Genomic DNA, 19,706 nt, shown 5'->3' with positions numbered 1-19,706 from the left:
TATATAATGTATGTTATACTTAATCCATATAATACTTTTTTTTTATTTTTTTCTTTTGATATAGTATAGTTTGGAATTATGATTATAACATTTTATTCATCTTTTTTTTTTATTTATTTCGATACTGTCTATTATAGTTAAAGAAAGAGAGGAGGGAAAAATGGAAAAATGGGGAAAAACAACTGAAATTCTCGTGACGTGATACAAATGCGAATGACCTTAAGTGGTAAGATGATGATGATGATTTATAGTATGAGGTGTTTATACTATATTTTTTATCCCTCATTCTTTTTTATGCATTGATGATAATGACGATCTATATTACGTTATTTTTTTATTTTTTTTTTTTTTTTTTAGTATAGGATGGAACAGTTTCGTATTACATTTGGAAACAAAAGGTACATTGCGGAATTTTAACATCCAAATCAAAATAAAGAACATATATAAATGCTACAATTTTTAATTCTAATCCATCTTTTTCTTTTTCTTTTCATTTTTATTATTTATTTATTTTTATAGTTTCTTTTAATGGAACAGATATCATCTTCTTTACCAACACAAATACGGGTACCTACTAATACTCATCCATCTCAATTACCAAACTATGGAACTATTCAAGGTGGTGTTACTCCTCTATCTGAAAATGAAAGTCTAGACTTGTCATTGTACCACACTCAATCTCAAACTGGTATACATGACAGCAATAGGTCTATTCGAAGTGCTCTAAGTTCCTTTGCTGGTTCTTATTCTCGAACTTCTGCTTTATATATGGCTGACAATTTATCGTTATCAAGGCCTGCTACCATAGATCATGCTGAATTGGAAGAAGAAGCAAGACGAAATGATCGAAAACAAAGGTAAAAAATCATTTACAATCTATGATCATCATCCTAACTCTTTTTTTTTAATAGATTGGACACAGAAAGCATTTTCTCAAATCATACTAGTGCTGGACTCTCCTTTTTCCCGGCTTTATCAAGACATACTACTCTTGGTACCATGATCCTACGAGATGAATATCATCAAGATCTTCAACAACAAATACATTATATTCCACAATCAAGCTTTCTTCAATCAATTTTCAATTCTGTTAATGTACTTGTTGGTATCGGTGCATTGGCTTTACCTCTTGGTATTCGATATAGTGGTTGGTTGATTGGGATGTCTACTTTTTTATTTTGTACCATTTCAACTAATTATTCTGCCAAGGTCCTTGCTCGTTGTTTGGATGCTGCTCCTTCTGGTGCTCTGACGTATGCTGATATGGGTGCGGCTGCTTTTGGTGAACGTGGGCGTAGTGTCATCAGTGGAGTATTTATCTTGGAACTTTTTACATTGGGGTAAGAGAAACACTATAGGAGAATGATTGATTGTGGGAATCTTATTATTTTATTTTGTTTGATATATCATATCATCAGTAACCATATTTATTCTATTTATATAGAGTTGCCATGGCCATCTTGTTGGGTGATGGCCTTGAAACGCTATTTGATCTAGATTTGATTACAACAAGAATGATTTCCTTTTGTGTTTTGACACCCATGACATTTTTACCTATTAGCAAATTAGCTTATACAAGTGTGATTGGGGTATTTAGTAGTGCTTTTTTGGTACTCATTGTCGTTTTGGATGGATGGACTAAACCAAATCAACCAGGAAGTTTATGGGATCCAATGGTAAGACAAAAAAAAAAAGAAGTATCCAAAACGATTTATTGCCTATTTTGTTATTTATTATTCATTGTTTTATTATAGCAAACAGAATGGATTCCATCTGAACCATTTAATATACCACTTAGTTTTGGACTTTTGATGGCTGTTTATTCTGGTCATGCAGTATTTCCAAGTTTATATCGTGATATGGCTGAACCCAAGAAATATGATCGTATGGTAGATGTAACTTATTTGATTACCTTTACTGTATATTTGGTGATGGCAGTAACTGGTTATTTAATGTTTGGTTTGGATACAATGCAGGAGGTAAAAATTCAAATAGAAAAAAGAACAGATGTTTGACTCATCCTTTTTTTTTTATTACCTATTATGGATAGATTACTCAAAATTTAGCCCGAACGCCAGGATACAACAAATGGATCAATCAAGGTGCTGTTTATTTAATTGTCTTGATCCCTGTGGCAAAATATGGCTTGATGTTGAATCCTGTAAATCTCTCTTGGGAACTATGGTTACAAAGTCAAAATCGTGTGGATGCTTGGTGTAAGGATCATGTATGGAAACGACACTTACTATCTATTATTGGACGAATTGCCTTGAGCGCCTTTGTCATTTACATTGCTACCGTTTTTCCTGGATTCGATCGTATCATGGTAAAATAAATAAATAAAAAAAAAAAGAAAATAAAAATGATCTCACTCCTTTGAATGTGTGTGTATTAGTCACTTTTGGGTGCTTTATTTAGTTTTGGTATTTCTGTGATTTTCCCTTTGGCATGTTACCATCAACTCTATCATGGTTCAATGACATACAAGGATTTGATTATCAATTGGACATTCCTCATTATTTCAGTGATACTTGCCACTCTTGGAACTGTTTGGAGTTGTTTGCCTTAGTTTTTTTTATATATGATGAAACTAAATAAACGAAAAATGTTTGCCCGTGTGAAGTCATCTATTTTTAGTTTTATTCGTTTTGTTTATTTGTTCTTGAAAGTAAAAAGATCATCTTTTTGTCCTTTAAGGAATAATCATTCTATGATAATCTAATATATTTGTCATGTATAATATTCATTCCTATTAGAATATTACAGTGATTTGGTTTCCTAGTGTCATGGTCATGCTCTCACAAAATTCTCAGATGGAAGGTTTATCTTTTTTTTTTATTTTCACTTTTAAAATAATCCTAACTTGATCCCTATTATTATTAATAATCATAAGAGTGGTGATATTTTTTTTTCTTAAGAAAAAAGGAAAGATACTGTGATAAAAAAAAAAAAAAAATCTCGGTATCCGTTTGTTCATGCCACTTTGATTCATGCAATTTCTTCTGTCTTGAAAAAAAAAGGAACCATTTTCGGTAATTCAAATACCGAATGAAACATAAAGGGGCACTTCATTTCATCATAGTAGAAACTAAACAAACAGTACATACAATAGAAAGGGAAATTGAAAACAATCCTTTTTTTTTGGGGGGGTGTATCCAGACAAGGGAATTCTATTATATTGGATATCTTAAAACATGCTCAACTGATCATATAGTAACTATCTAAATGATTACTCTGTTGTTTCAAATGAATATAATACATAATAGTTTTATTCTTTAAGATCCAATCATCTAATAGTGATATTATCTTTTAAGTTGATCATATCATGCGTACTGTGATAATGATATATACAACAAGAAATTTAACTTTGGATGTTCCATAGTACATATTATTCTGGATTACACCATCCGTCATCATTACTTAAAACGATAATCCCACCCCAGATCTAAAAAAAAAAAAAAAAAAAAAAAAAAAAAAAAAAAAAAAAAAAAAAAAAAAAAATAATAATAATAATAAAGATAAAGGATGTTTCAACCAGTATCAAATTTCTATAATATACACTTGTTGCATCAGATGGTCTAGTCACGTTTTATTCAACTAATATCTAATCTATTTATCTAACTAGCTATCTATTTATCTATCGATCATACGCTACATCTCCTCTACCAAGTTTGATTAAATAATTCAAAACATTTTCGCTATCAACATGAAGACCACTATAAGAAACAAAAAAAAAATTAATATCATGACTACAATATATATATATATATATATATTGATGACTTACTTGTGTGCATACTGATTAGTGATGTACTGTTGGAATCCATTGATTTGACTAGCAGTGTATTCAGAATGATCGCGATCCACATACATATCATCAAAGTAGCTAACCCCGGCCAATTCCATCTTGCCATCATCCGAATCCAAAGTATTCAAGGTAGGAATGTGATATAGATCCTTCCACTTGTATTCTGCCAATTTGTGAGCCACTGTTGCTAAAGGACGTAGTTCGGAGAAGTCATCTAACATAAAAGGATAAATGGTTTCCCCTGTAAAATTCACAGCTTGATCAGGTTGTAATCGATCTAATCGCCATTCGAAATCACTCGCAAATTGTTCTTCCTTCATCACTCTTTCTGCAGACCATCGACTTGATTGTTGATTTTGACAATAGATCGCTTCATGAAGAATACAATAGATGACATTGGTATCCCAGCTTTGAAGTTGTTGAATATGATTCAGAGTACGGTAACTAAGCTTGTTGATGTTGTCCAAATCGTTAATACAAAAAGTAACAGTTTCATGCAAAGTATCATATCCTATAGAATACAAAAAAAAAAAAAAGTTAAGCGATAATAATATATACAATATTCTATTTACCTCCAGAACCTCCAAAGAGAATACCTAATTGTAAAAATCGACGAGGAGACAGTTTACCACCATTGGGTAGTGTGACATTATTTTGCCAGAGGAATTCATGAATACGACGAACTTTGACTACATCTTGCGGGAATTTCTTGTAATATAGCTTGTTTTTCTTCAAGATACGAGGATAGAGGGATCGATAGACAGTATCAGGATTATCCACTAGAGGAGGCACACCACCTGTAATATAAGCCTTGTGAATAGATTGAGGACTAAATAATAATAATAATAAAAAGGCAGGGTTATCATTGATAGTAACAAAAAAAAAAATAGCCACTTACAATAACGAAAGGTATGTCGTAATACAAAATCCACCAAAACTTTGACCCAAAAGAGAAATACGTTGACTTTCTGTAGATACTCGATCCTTTGTTAATGCAAGTCGAATGGTTTCGCAATCACGTACAATGCTGTCCGCACGAAAATGAGTCAAATAGTTCACTTTATCGTCATCAGTAGGGAATTTTTCCAAAGAAGTGGCAGATACTGGAGTCGATAAACCAGTACCACGTTGATCCAATAAAAGTACTTGAAAACCTTGTTCAAATGCAACCTTAATCCAACCAGATAGTGCAGTACTGGGAGAAGCCACTTCAAATCCAGGTCCACCCTAATCATACAAAAAAAAAATTATGTTGAATATACTATTCATATCCCAACAAAAAGAAAAAAAAAAAAGGGTCCAATTGTTCCTACCTGTAAATAAAGTAAAAACGGAAGAGTTTTGATATCCTTGACCTTGTTGATAGGAACGAGGTGACGAACAAATACCTTGATGGTTTCTAAGGAATTGGTATTAGAGTAATCTAATTGTATAGAGGGGAAAAAAAAAGTAAGCGTGAGAAACAAAAAAAAAAAAAAAAAATAAAAAAAAAAAAGTAATATTCTAAAAGACGACAATTACCTAAGGGACAATCGAAGTAACGATCAAACACTTTAGCTCCAGGTATAACAAAGGATTCTGTAGTAGGATCGTCAAGACAATGAGGTTCGAGTTTTAGCTGCATGGTAGAAAGAGTGCGAAGTGGAAGAAGAGAAGGAAGAAGGGAGAAAGAGAGAGAGAGAAAGAATAAATTAAAAAGAAAAGGTGTGATTTGAAAGGCCGGGCAAAACTTGAATTTTGGGCGATGGCGGGACTGAAAATGGAAATATGTCAATTTGTCGTTTTCAATATTGAGATCCTTCTCTTTTCCTGATTTTATATATCTTTTTGCAATGCCTAAAGGTATGAACTATCAACAAACTACGGAATGCCAAAACGATACATGATATTAGAAATGAAACAGAATGCGAATAGATGGACGAACATATGAATGAATAGACGGATGGATAGATGGATGGATGAATGAATAGGTTTTTTTTTTTTGGGAGAAATATGGATCTTTTGGACCATCCATCCATCCATCCATCCATCCATCCATCCATCCATCCATCCATCCATCTGTTCATTCATTCACTCATCTTGATACAACAATCAACAACAACTCATTCTCTTTATAACCTGGATATATATATTGATACGGATGGAATGGATACTTTTTTTTTGGACTTTTTTTTTAATACGACATTCTGTTTCGGCTCACGATATCATGGATCCGATTAGCATTAAACGATATTTACGACCACGATGTTTTATATTTTACTCATCCTTTTTTTTTTTTTTATCTCTCTGTTAATAGTAAGCATTTCCGGCACAAAGTACCGCATGACTCTCGGTTTACCCGTTGGTGCTGTCATGAACTGCGCTGACAACTCTGGTGCTAAGAACTTATATGTCATTGCTGTCCGTAACATCAAGGGTCGTTTGAACAGACTCCCCGCTGCTGGTGCTGGTGATATGGTTGTCGCTTCTGTTAAGAAGGGTAAGCCTGAATTGCGAAAGAAGGGTAAGTTTCAAAAAAAATATTAAGAAATGATTATATAGTTTTTGAAAATTTATTGACATATTCAATTGATTTTTTTTTTTTTGATATTATGCAATCTTACATCATCGATGATTAGTTATGCCTGCTGTTGTTATTCGTCAACGTAAGGCTTGGCGCCGTCGTGATGGTGTCTTCCTTTACTTTGAAGATAACGCTGGTGTTATTGTTAACCCCAAGGGTGAAATGAAGGGTTCTGCCATCACTGGTCCTGTTGCCAAGGAATGTGCCGATTTGTGGCCTCGTATTGCTTCTGCCTCTGGTACTGTTGTTTAAATAAAATCCTGATCATCATGTCTCTTTTTTTTTGCCCTTCCTTTTCTTTGACTCTTTTTTGATTTGATTGTTTCCTTTTTTTTTTTTGTATATTGATGCAATGATTCTTTTGAAAATAAAAAAACGTCAACTCTTTTTTGATATACATTATTATTATTATTATTGTGTTATATGATTAGAATGATCATCATTGATTTGAATGGGGCAATTGTACCTTGATACGTCCGCACCGTGACGTTATTGTGAACCCCGCTTGGATTTTGGATGTTTTGATTTTTTTTTTTTCTAGTTCCAAACAATCTCTTTCTTTTTTTTTTTTTTTTTTTTTCTTTTGTTAATAGAAATATTATATAAATTCAATCATGGCAGCTGGTGCTTTCCATCCTCATGTTGCTAGCTTCTGGCACCGTTTTACTGGCAAGGCTTTAGGTGCTTCCATGTGGTTCTGGATGATGTATCGCGCAAAGCAAGATGGTCCTGTCTTATTGGTAAGTTTTCGCAAAACACAACAACAACAAAATGTCTATGAAGATTCAAAAGGAGGGAGTGGACTTGCTAATAATAATTATTAATTTGTTTGCCTTTTTTTTTTAAATTAAAATGTATCATTATTTGTTTTTTTTTTTTCTTATAGGGTCTTCAACATCCTTGGGATCATGGTCACCATGATGAAGAACACTAAATTGTCAACAGCAACAACAACAACAACCGCAACTATTAGTAATGTCCTTTGAAATATCATATCGCTCATTGTAGTATCATTACATTCCATACGATCTACTTATACAACAACAATCACTCCATGACTACCATATATTTACTCTTCGTTTATTTAGAATGACACCCTTTCACTTTAGTCTGCCATCCATTCCATACGTTTTGAAATAAAAAAAAAAGATTGTTTTTTAGTATTCTATTCTATTTGTTTCTACATATTATGATATAATGGATGAATATTTTTTTTTCTGATGATGATACACAAAAATATAAATATATATATATGATACAGAGAATAAAACTTTATTAAAGGATGAGATATATATTTATATATGTTTGACACCAGTGATGATAAGAGTAGAGGAGTAATTTAAACTATGGCTAGATTATGTGAATAAATTTACATAGATAGGTAGATGAGTATGCTAGGGTAAATAGGATCTATGACACATTGAGAGACTGTTGTTCCACTAATTCAGCATATAAGCCCTTCAACTTCAGTAATTCTTGATGAGAGCCTTGTTCTACCACACGACCATCATTGATGACACAAATAATATCCGAATTCTACAAACAAAAAAAAAAAAAAAAAAAAAAAAGAAATGAGGAATAGATGTTCCAGATTTTATGCGGTTGCAGAAATTCATTTATTTACCTGGATGGAAGAAAGTCGATGAGCAATAGTAATGGTGGTACGGCCACCTTGTTGGATAACATTATCGAGAGCTTCTTGAACCAACTTTTCCGATTCACTATCCAAAGCACTTGTCGCTTCATCCAATAATAAGATTTTAGGTTGACGAACTAGAGCTCTTGCGATGGCAATTCTTTGCTTTTGTCCACCAGAAAGTTGAGATCTGCAAAGTTAAAAAAAAAAAATTAAAACGATGTTTTGTCTATTTAAAATTCATCTTACCCCTTATCACCAACACGAGATTCATAACCATTCGGTAGTTCCTTGATAAAATCATAGATATTGGCTTGCTTGCATGCTTCTATAAGTGTATCAGATGACAGTTCACCTTCGACACCTAGTTCAATGTTTTCCTTGATCGATAAGTCAAATAAGATCGGCTCCTGAGATACCAATGCCATGTTTGATCGCAGATGACCTAGTGTTAATGAGTTGATATTGTGATCATCTAAAAGCACTGATCCTTTTTGAGGATCATACCAACGCTGAAGCATACCAATGACTGTAGATTTTCCTATTTGAGAAAAAAAAAAAAAAAAAGAGAGAGAGAAAAGAGTGAACAAAAATGATTGAATTAACTTTATTTTTTTCTTTTCTTTTTATTTTACCATTGCCACTGTGACCTACTAACGCAACTGTTTGATTTGATTTCGCATGTAAATTAAAGTCACCATTGAAGATACAAGTATCCGGTCGTGAAGGATAAGAGAATGCCACACCTTGGAACTTGACATCACCATCAACATTTTTAGGTTCGGCTCCTTCCAGATCTGGATCGATAGCTGGTTGTCTGTCGATGATATCAAAGATGGCAATAGCAGATACCTTGGCCTTGATGAATGTTTTCGTAAAGACCTAATAAAGTGACAAGGGTAGATATATAAAGAAAAGATGAGCATTTCATATATCTGCTTAACCACTTTTTTTTTTTCATTGCTTACTAAAGATTGACCTACGCCCATGGCAGTGAGCATCACCATCATAAGACTTGTAAACATTTCGTTGAATCCAATCCATCCATTTGCAATAAATCGCATACCAGCATAGAATGCTACACATTCAGTAAAGATAATGACACTTTGCATGAGGGCATAACCGAATGAAGAGACCAACGCTTTTCGTCGAGTCAATAGATGAGGTCTTTCTGTTGACTTGTAAAACTGATCTTCAAAATATTGTTGTTGATTCAGAGAGGCCACTGTGCGAATACCTTTGATTGCTTCATTTGCCACTTCACCACTTTCCGAATATGCTTTGCTTGTATTGTCTGTAAAACCCTTTTCAACCTTGGCTTCATAAAATGTACCAAACAGGAGAAAAGGCGCCATTCCCAAGATAACAAGAGTAAGTTGCCAACAGTAAACAAAAGCCATCACCAAACCTACGGATAATATAATAATATATCAAAATCAGAGACTGATCATAAAAGAGTCTTCATATTGTATTACCAACAATCCCAGTAACTGTAATTTGTAGTACTTCACCCCAAGCTTTGGTCACCATTTCATTGACGTTTTTGGTATCAGTAGATAATTGTGTTGTCAAAGCTCCAGTACTGTTTCCAGTTTGATCATAGAATCCCACTTCCTGTTTGAGATATGCCTTGAAGAGTTGAAATCGTAATCTTCTTGAATAAGATTCACCTGCCAATTCAAAACATACAATTTTCGCGGATAAACTGAAGAAACAAACAAGACCCACAATCATAAATAAAAAAGCATATAAATTAGGACCTTCCATTGGACCAGGGTTGGTATTTGGCGCAATAGAAATGGAGATAATCACCTTGGAAAATAATAGAGCAAACAAAGGAAAGGGAATACCAGAGATACTTGCACCAATATAACCAATTGATAATAAGAACCATTCTGGTCGCATATCGTAAAGAACACGTAGAACAGGAGCCGATTGAGAAATCTTCAAAGCCTTATCTTCACGCATACGTTCGATTTTGAGTTCGTAGGCAGTCTGTGTTGATGTTGTCAATGGGTCCACAATACTTGTCGTTGTTATCACTTTTTCGAGTTCGGCAGTGGATACCTTCGGTTCATCTACTACAAAAGTCATTTTTTCTTCATCTGATGATGGCGTTTCTATCTCCGTGTTGATTTCATCCGAAGATTCATCTTCGTTGCTGGCAATTTCTTGTTTTTTGACCAAATCTGCATATACCTGACCAAGTTCTATTAATTCCTTATGAGTGCCTTGTTCAATAAGTTTCCCATTGTCCATGACCACTATCATATCAGCATTCCTGATAGTAGAAAGACGATGTGCTATCATAATAGTTGTTCTATTTTTCGATGCGGCATCTAAAGCACGTTGGACAATCCGTTCTGATTGAGTATCAAGAGCTGATGTGGCCTACATATCAAATCAAAACAAAATAGGGTTAGGAAAACTGATGCAGGTATTTAAAGCATGCACATATAAAAAAAAAATACTCACTTCATCTAATAACAGGATCCTGGGATTTTTGATAATAGCTCGAGCAATAGCGATTCTTTGTTTTTGACCACCAGAGAGCATGGATGCACTTTCTCCAACCAAAGTGTCATAGCCTTGAGGTAATTGAGTAATAAACTTGTGACAATTAGCAGTCTTGCAAGCAGCCACCAATTCTTGATTCGAAACAGATCGTGAAGTACCAAGCATAATATTTTGTCGAATTGTCATATTAAAAAGATTTGGTTCTTGAGATACTACACCCATTTGTTCCCTGAGCCAACCCACATTCAAATCGCGTAAATCATGATTATCCAAATAGACATGACCTTGACCAGGATCATAAAACCGTTGTAAAAGTTGAATGGTAGTTGATTTTCCAGATCCTGATTTACCAACAAGTGCTATTTTTTGTCCACCTTTGATTTTCAAGTTGAATTTGTCGAGAATGGTGATATCCGGTCTAGTAGGATATACAAAATTGATATCACGGAACTCAATGTTGCCAGAAAGCATATCATCATCTAGTCGGTCTCCTTCCTTGCTATCAGAGTCTATTTCTGATTTCCTGTCAATTGTTGCGAATATATTTTGAGCAGCACCACAAGCGTTGGCCACGGCAGTAAGATTTGGTGGAAGATTCATTAAACCGGCTGTAAAATATGACAGAAAACAGAAAGATAAAAAAAAAAAAAAAAAAACCTAGATGTTAGTCATTTTTTCCTTGCCTACGTATTATATATATATATATATATTTTTGAAAACGTACATGATCCAGTAACGATAGCTTCTAGTACAACAATAATTGTCGGTCCATTGATGGTATTACTAAAGACTAGTTTCGAACCATACCAAAATGCCAAGGCGTAAACACCAAAAAAGGAAAATAAAAGAACACCAGTTCCAACGCCAAGAGCAATACCACGTTTGTATCCATATGCACGAGCCTTGAATAATTCTTTGTTATATCTTTCCACAAATCTTGATTGCATAGAAAAGGCATAAACAGTTCGTAAACCTGAAAATGCTTGTTCTGCCACTGATCCAGCATGAGCATAAGCATCTTGAGATTTTTCTGTATACTTGGTAACAAAATAGCCCATGATAATAGCAGATAATACCATTGCAGGAGCTGAAGCAAGAATAACCAGAGCTAATTTCCAATTAGTAGCCAATGCAGTAATATAGCCACTAAGAAGTTGAGCCATACAAACAGTAAATAAACCAAACTTTTCAGAAATCCCATCTTGAATAAGTTGAGCATCAGCAGATAGACGTGTTGTTAAGGATCCTTCTTCTGCTTTATCAAACCATGACATATCTTGCCGAAGTACAGAATGAAGGTATTTGAATCTAATCCGTCTTGTTTGACTATATAAAAATAATAATATTTAGTGTGGTTTTTTTTTTTAACTCATTCTTATTTTATTCCTATCCTTTAATTACCTTTCGCCTGTAATGATCCAACAACATTGAGCTAAATACGCAGCAACAAAGAGACCTATTCCCATATATACTAGAGTAAGGATCACCGGAAGTGTTTCATCCACAATTTTTGAAGGATCCGAGAGCGAGTCAATAAGAACATTCAAGTATTTCCCAAAAACAATGATACCAATAGGAACTAAAGCACCAGTAGCAGCAGAACAGAGTAAACCAACTAGAATAAGGACACGGTCTAAACCATTGGCAAATCGAAATAATTGATGTACTGGTACTGATTTTTTCTTTTCTTTCTTGTACTTTTTGCTTGATTTAGACGATTGATCGTTCGTACTAGTTTCCGGATTTGACTGATGTAAATCTTGAGGAGTATCTACCATTTATCAATTAAGAAAGAATGAGTGATCAAATTGTCAATTTTATTTTTTAATTCTTATATAACCTTACCATATGTGTGTTTGTGTGTGACGAACAATAAAGAGGACCGCAGTAATGTGTACACCACGTTTCGCTGAATGCGCCGGCGGTTTTTTGATCGTAATCTTCGGAGAGGTCTATTCTAACCAATCATACTAGAAAAACTTCAAACAATGCTTAAAAATATGTTACTTTCCACATATAGATATCAGCTGTCGCCTGATTGCTTTTAACTTACTTTTTTTTTTTTTCCTTTCTTTTCAATACACACAAAAAGAATGGCCATGAAGATAATGTCACCAAAATAATTCAAGAGTCAGGAATAAACAAAGATAGCTTGCCATGTCACCACATTCAATAGTAGATGTTCAAAAAGAAGAAAGGGTTGTCCAAATGGTCGACAAACCTAAAAACTTGAAATAGTATGTTTTTACCAAACTTGTCGTTTTCTTACCGCCAAACGCAGTAACCGGAAAAATGCGCCGAAACAGATTTTTTCGATAGTTGATAAACAAAATGACACGGTTGCGCAAAAAAAAAAGAAAAAAGAAAAAAGAAAAATATCGAGGTTATTGATAAACTTGATATTTAGATACAAGATAAGAACAATAGAGAAGGGAAAAGGGAAAAGAAAAAAAAATCAAAAAGGCATTGAGTCGGTGGTTGAATTTGTGCCTTTTGTCTTCTGGCATTTGTTTTTTTTTTTTTTCCTCTTCTCCTTGACCGACAAAATTTTGATCTACGATTAAAATATGAAACGAGTAATCCATTTTGACGAAGACCAGGAAACTAGCAATGTCAACAAACCATTTAATAATAAACATGTATCACAACAAAGCAATAAAAAGAAAAAGATACAACAACAACAGGATCAAAAATTTCATGCCAGTGACAAGCAATCTATAGATCACACAACATTCAAACAAAAGAAAAAGGAAATGCTCCAATTTCGTAAACAACTTCCTATTTATTCTGGTAATATAAGGTTGATATCATTTCATTATTTATATTAACTTTATATATATATTTAGGTCGAGATTCTATTATTCAAAATATACAAGATGCCTCTACTGTCATTGTTATGGGTGAAACTGGTTCAGGGAAAACTACTCGTAAGTTCTCTCATTATGAATAGTTGATCTTATTTTTAATTATTTTTAATTATTTTTTTTTATTCAATAGAAATTCCTCAATTTATATTGGAAGCAGGAATGGCGTCCTACGATAAAGGTGCCATTGCTGTCACTCAACCAAGACGAGTTGCTGCTGTGAATTTGGCGAAACGTGTGGCAGAAGAAACTTTGACTACACTTGGAGGAAAAGTAAATATATATATATATGTAAAAGAGTTAATATTGAAAGATATATTTTATATATTTAGATTGGTTATACTGTGCGTTTCGATGATACTTCAAGTGATGCTACATTGATTAAATATTTGACTGATGGTATGTTACTCAGGGAAGTTTTATCTGATGAATTATTATTACGATACAAAGTGATTGTTTTGGATGAAGCACATGAACGAACCCTACGAACGGATATGTTATTTGGTATGGTAAAGAAAATTCAAAGAATCCGAAAGGAAAAACGTGCCAACGGTGAAGATGTGGAAGAACTCAAAATTGTCGTCATGAGTGCTACATTAGATGCTGAAAAGTTTAGTGAATTCTTTGATGGGTAAGAAAAATAGAAATGGTTATCCATTTTTGATGTGTTTAGTATATATATTTATATATATCTGTTTGATAGTGCAAAGATCCTCTATGTCTCTGGTCGATTATTTCCTGTTGATACTTACTTTACTCAAGAACCTCAAGCAGACTACTTGGATGCATCTTTGGTCACTATCTTCCAAATCCATGTCAAGAATCCTAAGGGTGATATATTAATGTTTTTACCTGGTAAAAAAAAAAAAAAAAAAAAAAAGGAAAAATATGAATCTGACAAATATCATTTTTTTTCTTTTTACTAACACATCTTCTTATTTTTGTTGATAATAGGACAAGACGCAATTGAAACACTCACATCACTCATCAATGAATATGCATCTCAATTAAAACCTTCTCAGCAAAAATTATTAGCCTGTCCTTTATTTGCTGCTTTACCTCCATCACAACAACAAAAAGTTTTTGATCCCGCGCCTCCAAAAACTCGTAAGGTGATTCTAGCAACCAACATTGCCGAAACAAGTATTACTATTCCTGGAATCAAATATGTCATTGACTGTGGTTTGGCCAAGTTACGTGGTTTCAATCCAAAAATTGGTGTTGAATCCTTATTGCTCCATCCTATATCCAAAAGCTCTGCTTGGCAGCGAACCGGTCGTGCTGGAAGAGAGGTAAAAACCACAAATGAAAAAATAATATTTTTTCTGAAAAATCCTGGATATATCTAATATCTTTTTTTTTTTTTTTTTAATTATCGATTTTGATAGGCTGCTGGTGTATGTTATAGACTATATACTGAAGATGCATTTAGGGAATTAGATGATGACACAGTACCTGAAATACGTCGATGTAACCTAGCTGCTGCTGTATTATCTTTGAAAGCTTCTGGTATTGACAATGTCTTGGAATTTGATTATATGGATCGACCCTCTAGAGCTTCATGTAAGTAAAATCAATGCCTTCATATATATATATATATATATTATTTCTCAAACTTTTTCTCATATTTCCATTTTTTTTCTTTTTTTACAAACTAATAGTAATTCGCGCTCTTGAAGAACTTTATGCACTTGGTGCCATTGATGACAAAGGACATTTATCAACATTAGGAAAGAAAATGTCTGAATTTCCACTGGATCCCACTTTTTCCAAAGTGATTATTCAATCTAGTGATTATGGATGCTCTATGGAAGTAATAGCCATTGTATCGTTACTATCTGTAGATTCCATCTTCTTTACACCTTCGGACAAACGTGAAGAAGCGAATGAATCAAGGCGGAAATTCTTACATCCTGATGGTGATCATCTGACGTTACTGAACGTGCTCAAAGCTTATTGGGAAGTGAAAGGTGACATTGGGTGGTGCAAGGATCATTTTATCAACATTCGAAACGTCAAGATAGCCTTGGATGTTAGGGATCAGCTTATTCGATTTTGTGAACGTATTGGCATCAATCCTTCTACAACTTGTGGTACTGATACAGATCAAGTATTGAAATGCTTTTTGACTGGATTTTTTCAAAACTCGGCTTTGTTACAACCTGATGGATCTTATAAAAGCGTTGCTGGTAGTCAAACTGTTAAAATACATCCTGGATCGGCCATGTTTGGAAAACGTGTGGAAGGCATCATGTACAATGAACTGGTAAGAGAAAAAAAAATAAAAGTGATGAGTACAATTTTAGAAAGAGCAGAGCATTTATTAACACCTTTATTATTATTATTATTATTATTATTTTGTCTTTTGCTCCTATTTGTCTATCTATAGGTATTTACTACCAAACATTATGTTCGAAGTGTATCTACCATTCAAAGTGCCTGGTTACCTTTGGCAGCTCCCAAGTATTTCAATAATATGAACAATTAGAATAGATTATCCACTTTAGAATAATAGAAAATACCAGTACATCTTTATTTACTTTAGTTACTCTTCTTCATTCCTTTTTTTTTTCCCTTGTTTATATTATCTTCATCATCATTCATGCATTTAAACAAGTATTTATTTATTTTTACAATAAAGCGAACATGCAGTTCTATACACAAGATCTTTGTCGTTATAAACGATTTCTATTATGTGTACCGTACCTAGGACGGAATGCAACAAAAGGGCAATAAGTACGGCGTCTTGGTGATAATGGATAAAGGCAGATGTTAATCATATGATGGTGACGAAGGTTGCGTAGTGGAGAATAGTATGATAGATGATGGTTATATATGATGACAGGACGTAGATGGCTACTAAAACAATTGTAGAAAGTAGCGTAAATAAAATGAATTTTATTAACCAATCATGATAGAAATATAAGATTGCTAATCTAGAAAAAAAAAAATTAAGGTAAAACTAAACTGTAAGGAAGGAGTCAACATGATCATGCCTTGGGATAACCTTGATCTTGTAAGGGGAAGGACTAAGAGTGGGTGATCGAATATCTTTTGGAGTGTCGATGTCGATGAGATCCATAGATTCACGTTCAAAGCGAAAACATGCTAATAAAGCGCTTGCAGCCATAAAAATACTTCTTTCAGCCAGATGAATTCCTACACATACACGTCGTCCTGTAGAAAAGGCAAGATGAGGGCGATCCTCTATTGTTTGACTAAATCGTTGTGTTTGTTGATGTAGTTGTCGTTGAACATAATCCATATGACGATCAGGGTAGAATAGATCAGGCTTGGGATATCGAATAGGATCTTTATGAATGGCGTGCAGATTGATAATGATGGTGGTGTTTGCTGGAATGAGCCAATTTTTGTAGATATCATTTTCACTGGTTGCGTGAGGTACTGCCATTGGTGCTGGGGAACGAAATCGAAGAGTTTCATGAATAACACATTGTAGATAGGGGAGATATCGTTCTATGTCGAGATAAAAATTTATCATGTATCGTTTGTATGTTAGAACATCAATCACAAAAAAAAAAAAAAAACATTTCCTTACCATCATTAGCTTCAGGTAGTCGATCCAAACCAACGTTCTCTTCAATCTCTTTATATACTTTATCTTGAATATCAGGATCATTCCCTAAAAGGGCAATCATCCATTCTAGAGTGGAAGCAGTTGTTTCAGAGCCTACTTATTCAAAAAAAAAAAAAAAAAAAAAAGAATCAGGTCAAATCATCTATTACGATTTATGTATGGTGCTTCATTTGTATTTACCTGCACCAACAAACACAGTGATAAAATTCATCATTTGTAAATCAGTTAGTTCTCCCCCAGACAGGATATCTTTGATAAAACATTCTTCAGTAGCATGTTGATCATTTTCCCATTTTGCTTTGAATTCGTCCAATAAACCACCATAAAAACCATTCATTTTCTTTCTTACATCTTTGTATTCTGACTTACGACTTGGAAGCACATATTTGAGAATAGGGAAAAATTCAGTCAATTGTTCTCGAGTGCCAAAACTTGCAGCAGCACGTTCAGTCAAGGCAAAGGCTTCATGTAGACGAGTATCACCTGCTTCAAAGTTGCATATGTTACCAAAGGCAATGGTAAGTATAGATGTCATGGTGTAATGCTCAATAAAATTGGTGAGAAAGATACAGTTATTTTGTTGACTATTTCGCCAAATATTCGAAAGTAATGCTGTTCGTCGTTCATTGAAGATAGATTGATAATCATTGATCTTTCTTTTCACCAATCCACCATGAGCTTTAATATGAAAGGAATACGAAGATAAAAAAAAAAAAAAAAAAAAAAAAAAAGAAAGAAAAGAAAAGGAAAAAAAAAGAGAGATAAGTGAAAAATAGCTTTTTTTTTTCTGTTGGATTTTTCATATACCGACCAATTCTTCTCAGGTGTCTCCATTCAGGACCATAAGGATAAAAAGCAAAGGCACCACCTTTATTTACTATATTTTTAAGAAAGAAAAGAAAAAAAAAGGTAAGAAGAACAATACCAAACATTTTTCTATCATTGATCATCATACAAATAATCTTCCTATTTTTTTTTTTTTTTTTGGAAAAACAAGAAAACTAACCTCCAGCCATGATATCATCTACTAAAGTGGAAGGTAAATCTCTTGAAGAATAAATTGTACTTCTTTCCACAATTAAATCTTTAACAGCTTGAACAGAATTCAGTACTACCCAATACTTAGATCCAAGTTGTACGGTAAAAACAGATCCAACCTGTAAACTCCATAATCGAAATACTTCTTGTACAGAGATTGGTTTGATAAAATGTAAAGTATGGCCAAATAAAGGTATTCGTTGTGGAGCAAAAGGAGGATAAAGTTGATTTTTCACTGATCCATATCTGATATAATTCTTGGCATAGTATATAGTAATACTCAATGTAGTGATAGTCAATATAATTGTAATCATCTATTGTAATCAAATAAAAAATAAAACTAAAAAAGAAAAAGAGACCCTTCTGTTTTATTTTATACTATCATTTGTTACTGTTTGTACCTGATTTTTTCTTTTGTTCGATTAAAAAGGCAACTCCGCTCACTCACTTTTTTTTTTCTTTTTGATTTTTTTTTCCAGTGACTTTGAAAATCTCCTTTTTTTTTTTTCTTGTTTCTTTTTCTTTCAATTTCAAACATGTCATCGAAACCAGCATTATATCAATTTCCAAAACTATTTAAACGGCTAGCAAGTCAACAAAATAAATATGTACAACATTTTATCAAACTTCGTGAAGGTAAACAATATCGCCTACAACAAAATACGGTTTTGGTACAAGGAATGAAAACTATTCGTGAATTACGAGACGAAGGACAACAGATCAAAAGTCTAGTAGTGACAGCAGAACGAGAACCTTATACTGAATCAGCTATTAAATTCCCTGCTTTACAAGTGATTCAGAATCCTGATGCTTTCCTTTCAGAATATTACTATTTGGTGGATGTTGATTTGACTCGAAGAATTCTTGGTACAGCTTCACGCCCTGGAAGACATGAAGTGTTTGCAGAAATCCCTATACCTGATCATACGCTACCATCCAAAGATCAAGTAGATCGGTTCTTAGTATGTGATCATGTCAATGATCCTGGTAATCTTGGCACTCTGATACGTACTGGTAAGGCACTTGGTTGGGATTCTGGAGTGTTGACTACAGGAACATGCGACTTTTACAACGATAAAACGATACGTGCATCAAGAGCGCTCAATTTACGATGGAAATATAACGTGTTACCGATATCACAACTTGTGGAATTTTTAAAATCATACGATATGACGCCTTTGGTTGCGGATATGATGCCACAAACAATGAATACATCGGATCTCTGGTCACCTCTTACTGGATATTATGATCAAGTAAAAAATCAACCAACTATTGGAACAGGTCCATGGTTATGGAATTTTAAGGACAAGGAACCCATGTTACCGAAACGACCAGCGCTGATTCTTAGCTCTGAACATAAAGGTGTACAAGGATTGGACGATGAAATTAGAATATCCATGCCTATGGCAAACAATGTAGAATCTATGAATGTTGCTAGTGTTGGGGGTATATTGATGAATGAATTGAATCGTTTAATAAAATAAAAATCATATTTTTTTTTTCACTTATGATGTCTTGTCATGTCATGTCTGAGTATCAATAAAGGAAAGGGGAGCTTGTCTATTTTTAGATTTTTTTCGGTGCATTGGTTTTTTTTTTCTTTTTTTGCCTATAATACATTTCAATTTCACCCTTTTTTCATTAAACACCTTTCTTTTCTTCGCAGTATCCTTTTTTTATAT

General features: G+C 33.6%; 8 protein-coding genes across 8 annotated transcripts; 5 read left to right on the top strand and 3 right to left on the bottom strand.

Annotated features, from left to right (window-relative positions):
- The first annotated feature begins 137 nt into the window (after nucleotides 1–137).
- BX664DRAFT_271594 (transmembrane amino acid transporter protein-domain-containing protein) lies at nucleotides 138–2,625 on the top strand. Its single transcript, XM_051541154.1, has 8 exons — nucleotides 138–226; nucleotides 358–398; nucleotides 520–857; nucleotides 912–1,340; nucleotides 1,445–1,676; nucleotides 1,755–1,979; nucleotides 2,051–2,326; nucleotides 2,396–2,625. The coding sequence occupies exons 3-8, from the start codon at nucleotides 529–531 to the stop codon at nucleotides 2,567–2,569; spliced, it is 1,665 nt and encodes a 554-aa protein (XP_051404349.1). The 5' UTR covers nucleotides 138–226; nucleotides 358–398; nucleotides 520–528; the 3' UTR covers nucleotides 2,570–2,625.
- Nucleotides 2,626–3,558: 933 nt separating this feature from the next.
- BX664DRAFT_319564 (Alpha/Beta hydrolase protein) lies at nucleotides 3,559–5,566 on the bottom strand. Its single transcript, XM_051542960.1, has 6 exons — nucleotides 5,330–5,566; nucleotides 5,122–5,231; nucleotides 4,707–5,035; nucleotides 4,381–4,637; nucleotides 3,788–4,319; nucleotides 3,559–3,716 (listed from the first exon to the last, which is right to left on the bottom strand). The coding sequence occupies exons 1-6, from the start codon at nucleotides 5,430–5,432 to the stop codon at nucleotides 3,638–3,640; spliced, it is 1,410 nt and encodes a 469-aa protein (XP_051404348.1). The 5' UTR covers nucleotides 5,433–5,566; the 3' UTR covers nucleotides 3,559–3,637.
- Nucleotides 5,567–5,794: 228 nt separating this feature from the next.
- BX664DRAFT_288460 (60S ribosomal protein L23) lies at nucleotides 5,795–6,775 on the top strand. The gene is made up of 3 exons (XM_051541797.1): nucleotides 5,795–5,818; nucleotides 5,843–6,311; nucleotides 6,427–6,775. The coding sequence occupies exons 2-3, from the start codon at nucleotides 6,053–6,055 to the stop codon at nucleotides 6,621–6,623; spliced, it is 456 nt and encodes a 151-aa protein (XP_051404347.1). The 5' UTR covers nucleotides 5,795–5,818; nucleotides 5,843–6,052; the 3' UTR covers nucleotides 6,624–6,775.
- A 167-nt stretch (nucleotides 6,776–6,942) lies between these two features.
- On the top strand, nucleotides 6,943–7,539 carry BX664DRAFT_319559 (uncharacterized protein). Its single transcript, XM_051542959.1, has 2 exons — nucleotides 6,943–7,111; nucleotides 7,258–7,539. Exons 1-2 carry the CDS (start codon nucleotides 6,986–6,988, stop codon nucleotides 7,303–7,305), a joined length of 174 nt encoding a protein of 57 aa, XP_051404346.1. The 5' UTR covers nucleotides 6,943–6,985; the 3' UTR covers nucleotides 7,306–7,539.
- A 69-nt stretch (nucleotides 7,540–7,608) lies between these two features.
- BX664DRAFT_367669 (P-loop containing nucleoside triphosphate hydrolase protein) lies at nucleotides 7,609–12,302 on the bottom strand (the record flags this gene model as incomplete). The annotated part of the gene is made up of 9 exons (XM_051548577.1): nucleotides 7,609–7,907; nucleotides 7,996–8,197; nucleotides 8,257–8,548; nucleotides 8,643–8,889; nucleotides 8,976–9,415; nucleotides 9,483–10,398; nucleotides 10,483–11,132; nucleotides 11,249–11,850; nucleotides 11,926–12,302. 9 exons carry the CDS (start codon nucleotides 12,300–12,302, stop codon nucleotides 7,782–7,784), a joined length of 3,852 nt encoding a protein of 1,283 aa, XP_051404345.1. The 3' UTR covers nucleotides 7,609–7,781.
- Nucleotides 12,303–13,550: 1,248 nt separating this feature from the next.
- BX664DRAFT_363081 (P-loop containing nucleoside triphosphate hydrolase protein) lies at nucleotides 13,551–15,876 on the top strand (the record flags this gene model as incomplete). The annotated part of the gene is made up of 7 exons (XM_051548357.1): nucleotides 13,551–13,661; nucleotides 13,721–14,019; nucleotides 14,092–14,243; nucleotides 14,343–14,680; nucleotides 14,777–14,951; nucleotides 15,050–15,654; nucleotides 15,778–15,876. The coding sequence occupies 7 exons, from the start codon at nucleotides 13,551–13,553 to the stop codon at nucleotides 15,874–15,876; spliced, it is 1,779 nt and encodes a 592-aa protein (XP_051404344.1).
- A 241-nt stretch (nucleotides 15,877–16,117) lies between these two features.
- Nucleotides 16,118–18,340, bottom strand: BX664DRAFT_288447 (cytochrome P450; the record flags this gene model as incomplete). Its single annotated transcript, XM_051541796.1, has 5 exons — nucleotides 16,118–16,865; nucleotides 16,948–17,079; nucleotides 17,167–17,664; nucleotides 17,798–17,863; nucleotides 17,993–18,340. Coding segments are annotated over 5 exons (1,559 nt in total), but the record flags the coding sequence as incomplete, so codon positions are not given.
- A 167-nt stretch (nucleotides 18,341–18,507) lies between these two features.
- BX664DRAFT_6550 (Alpha/beta knot methyltransferase) lies at nucleotides 18,508–19,629 on the top strand. Its single transcript, XM_051549678.1, has one exon. It carries the CDS (start codon nucleotides 18,561–18,563, stop codon nucleotides 19,506–19,508), a length of 948 nt encoding a protein of 315 aa, XP_051404342.1. The 5' UTR covers nucleotides 18,508–18,560; the 3' UTR covers nucleotides 19,509–19,629.
- Nucleotides 19,630–19,706: the final 77 nt, after the last annotated feature.

Source organism: Halteromyces radiatus (assembly GCF_025201355.1).
Source record: "Halteromyces radiatus strain CBS 162.75 chromosome Unknown BX664scaffold_1, whole genome shotgun sequence".
Classification (NCBI taxonomy): Eukaryota; Fungi; Mucoromycota; class Mucoromycetes; order Mucorales; family Cunninghamellaceae; genus Halteromyces; species Halteromyces radiatus.
Note: the sequence above shows the minus strand (reverse complement) of the source record. Positions and strands in the feature narration are given on the sequence as shown.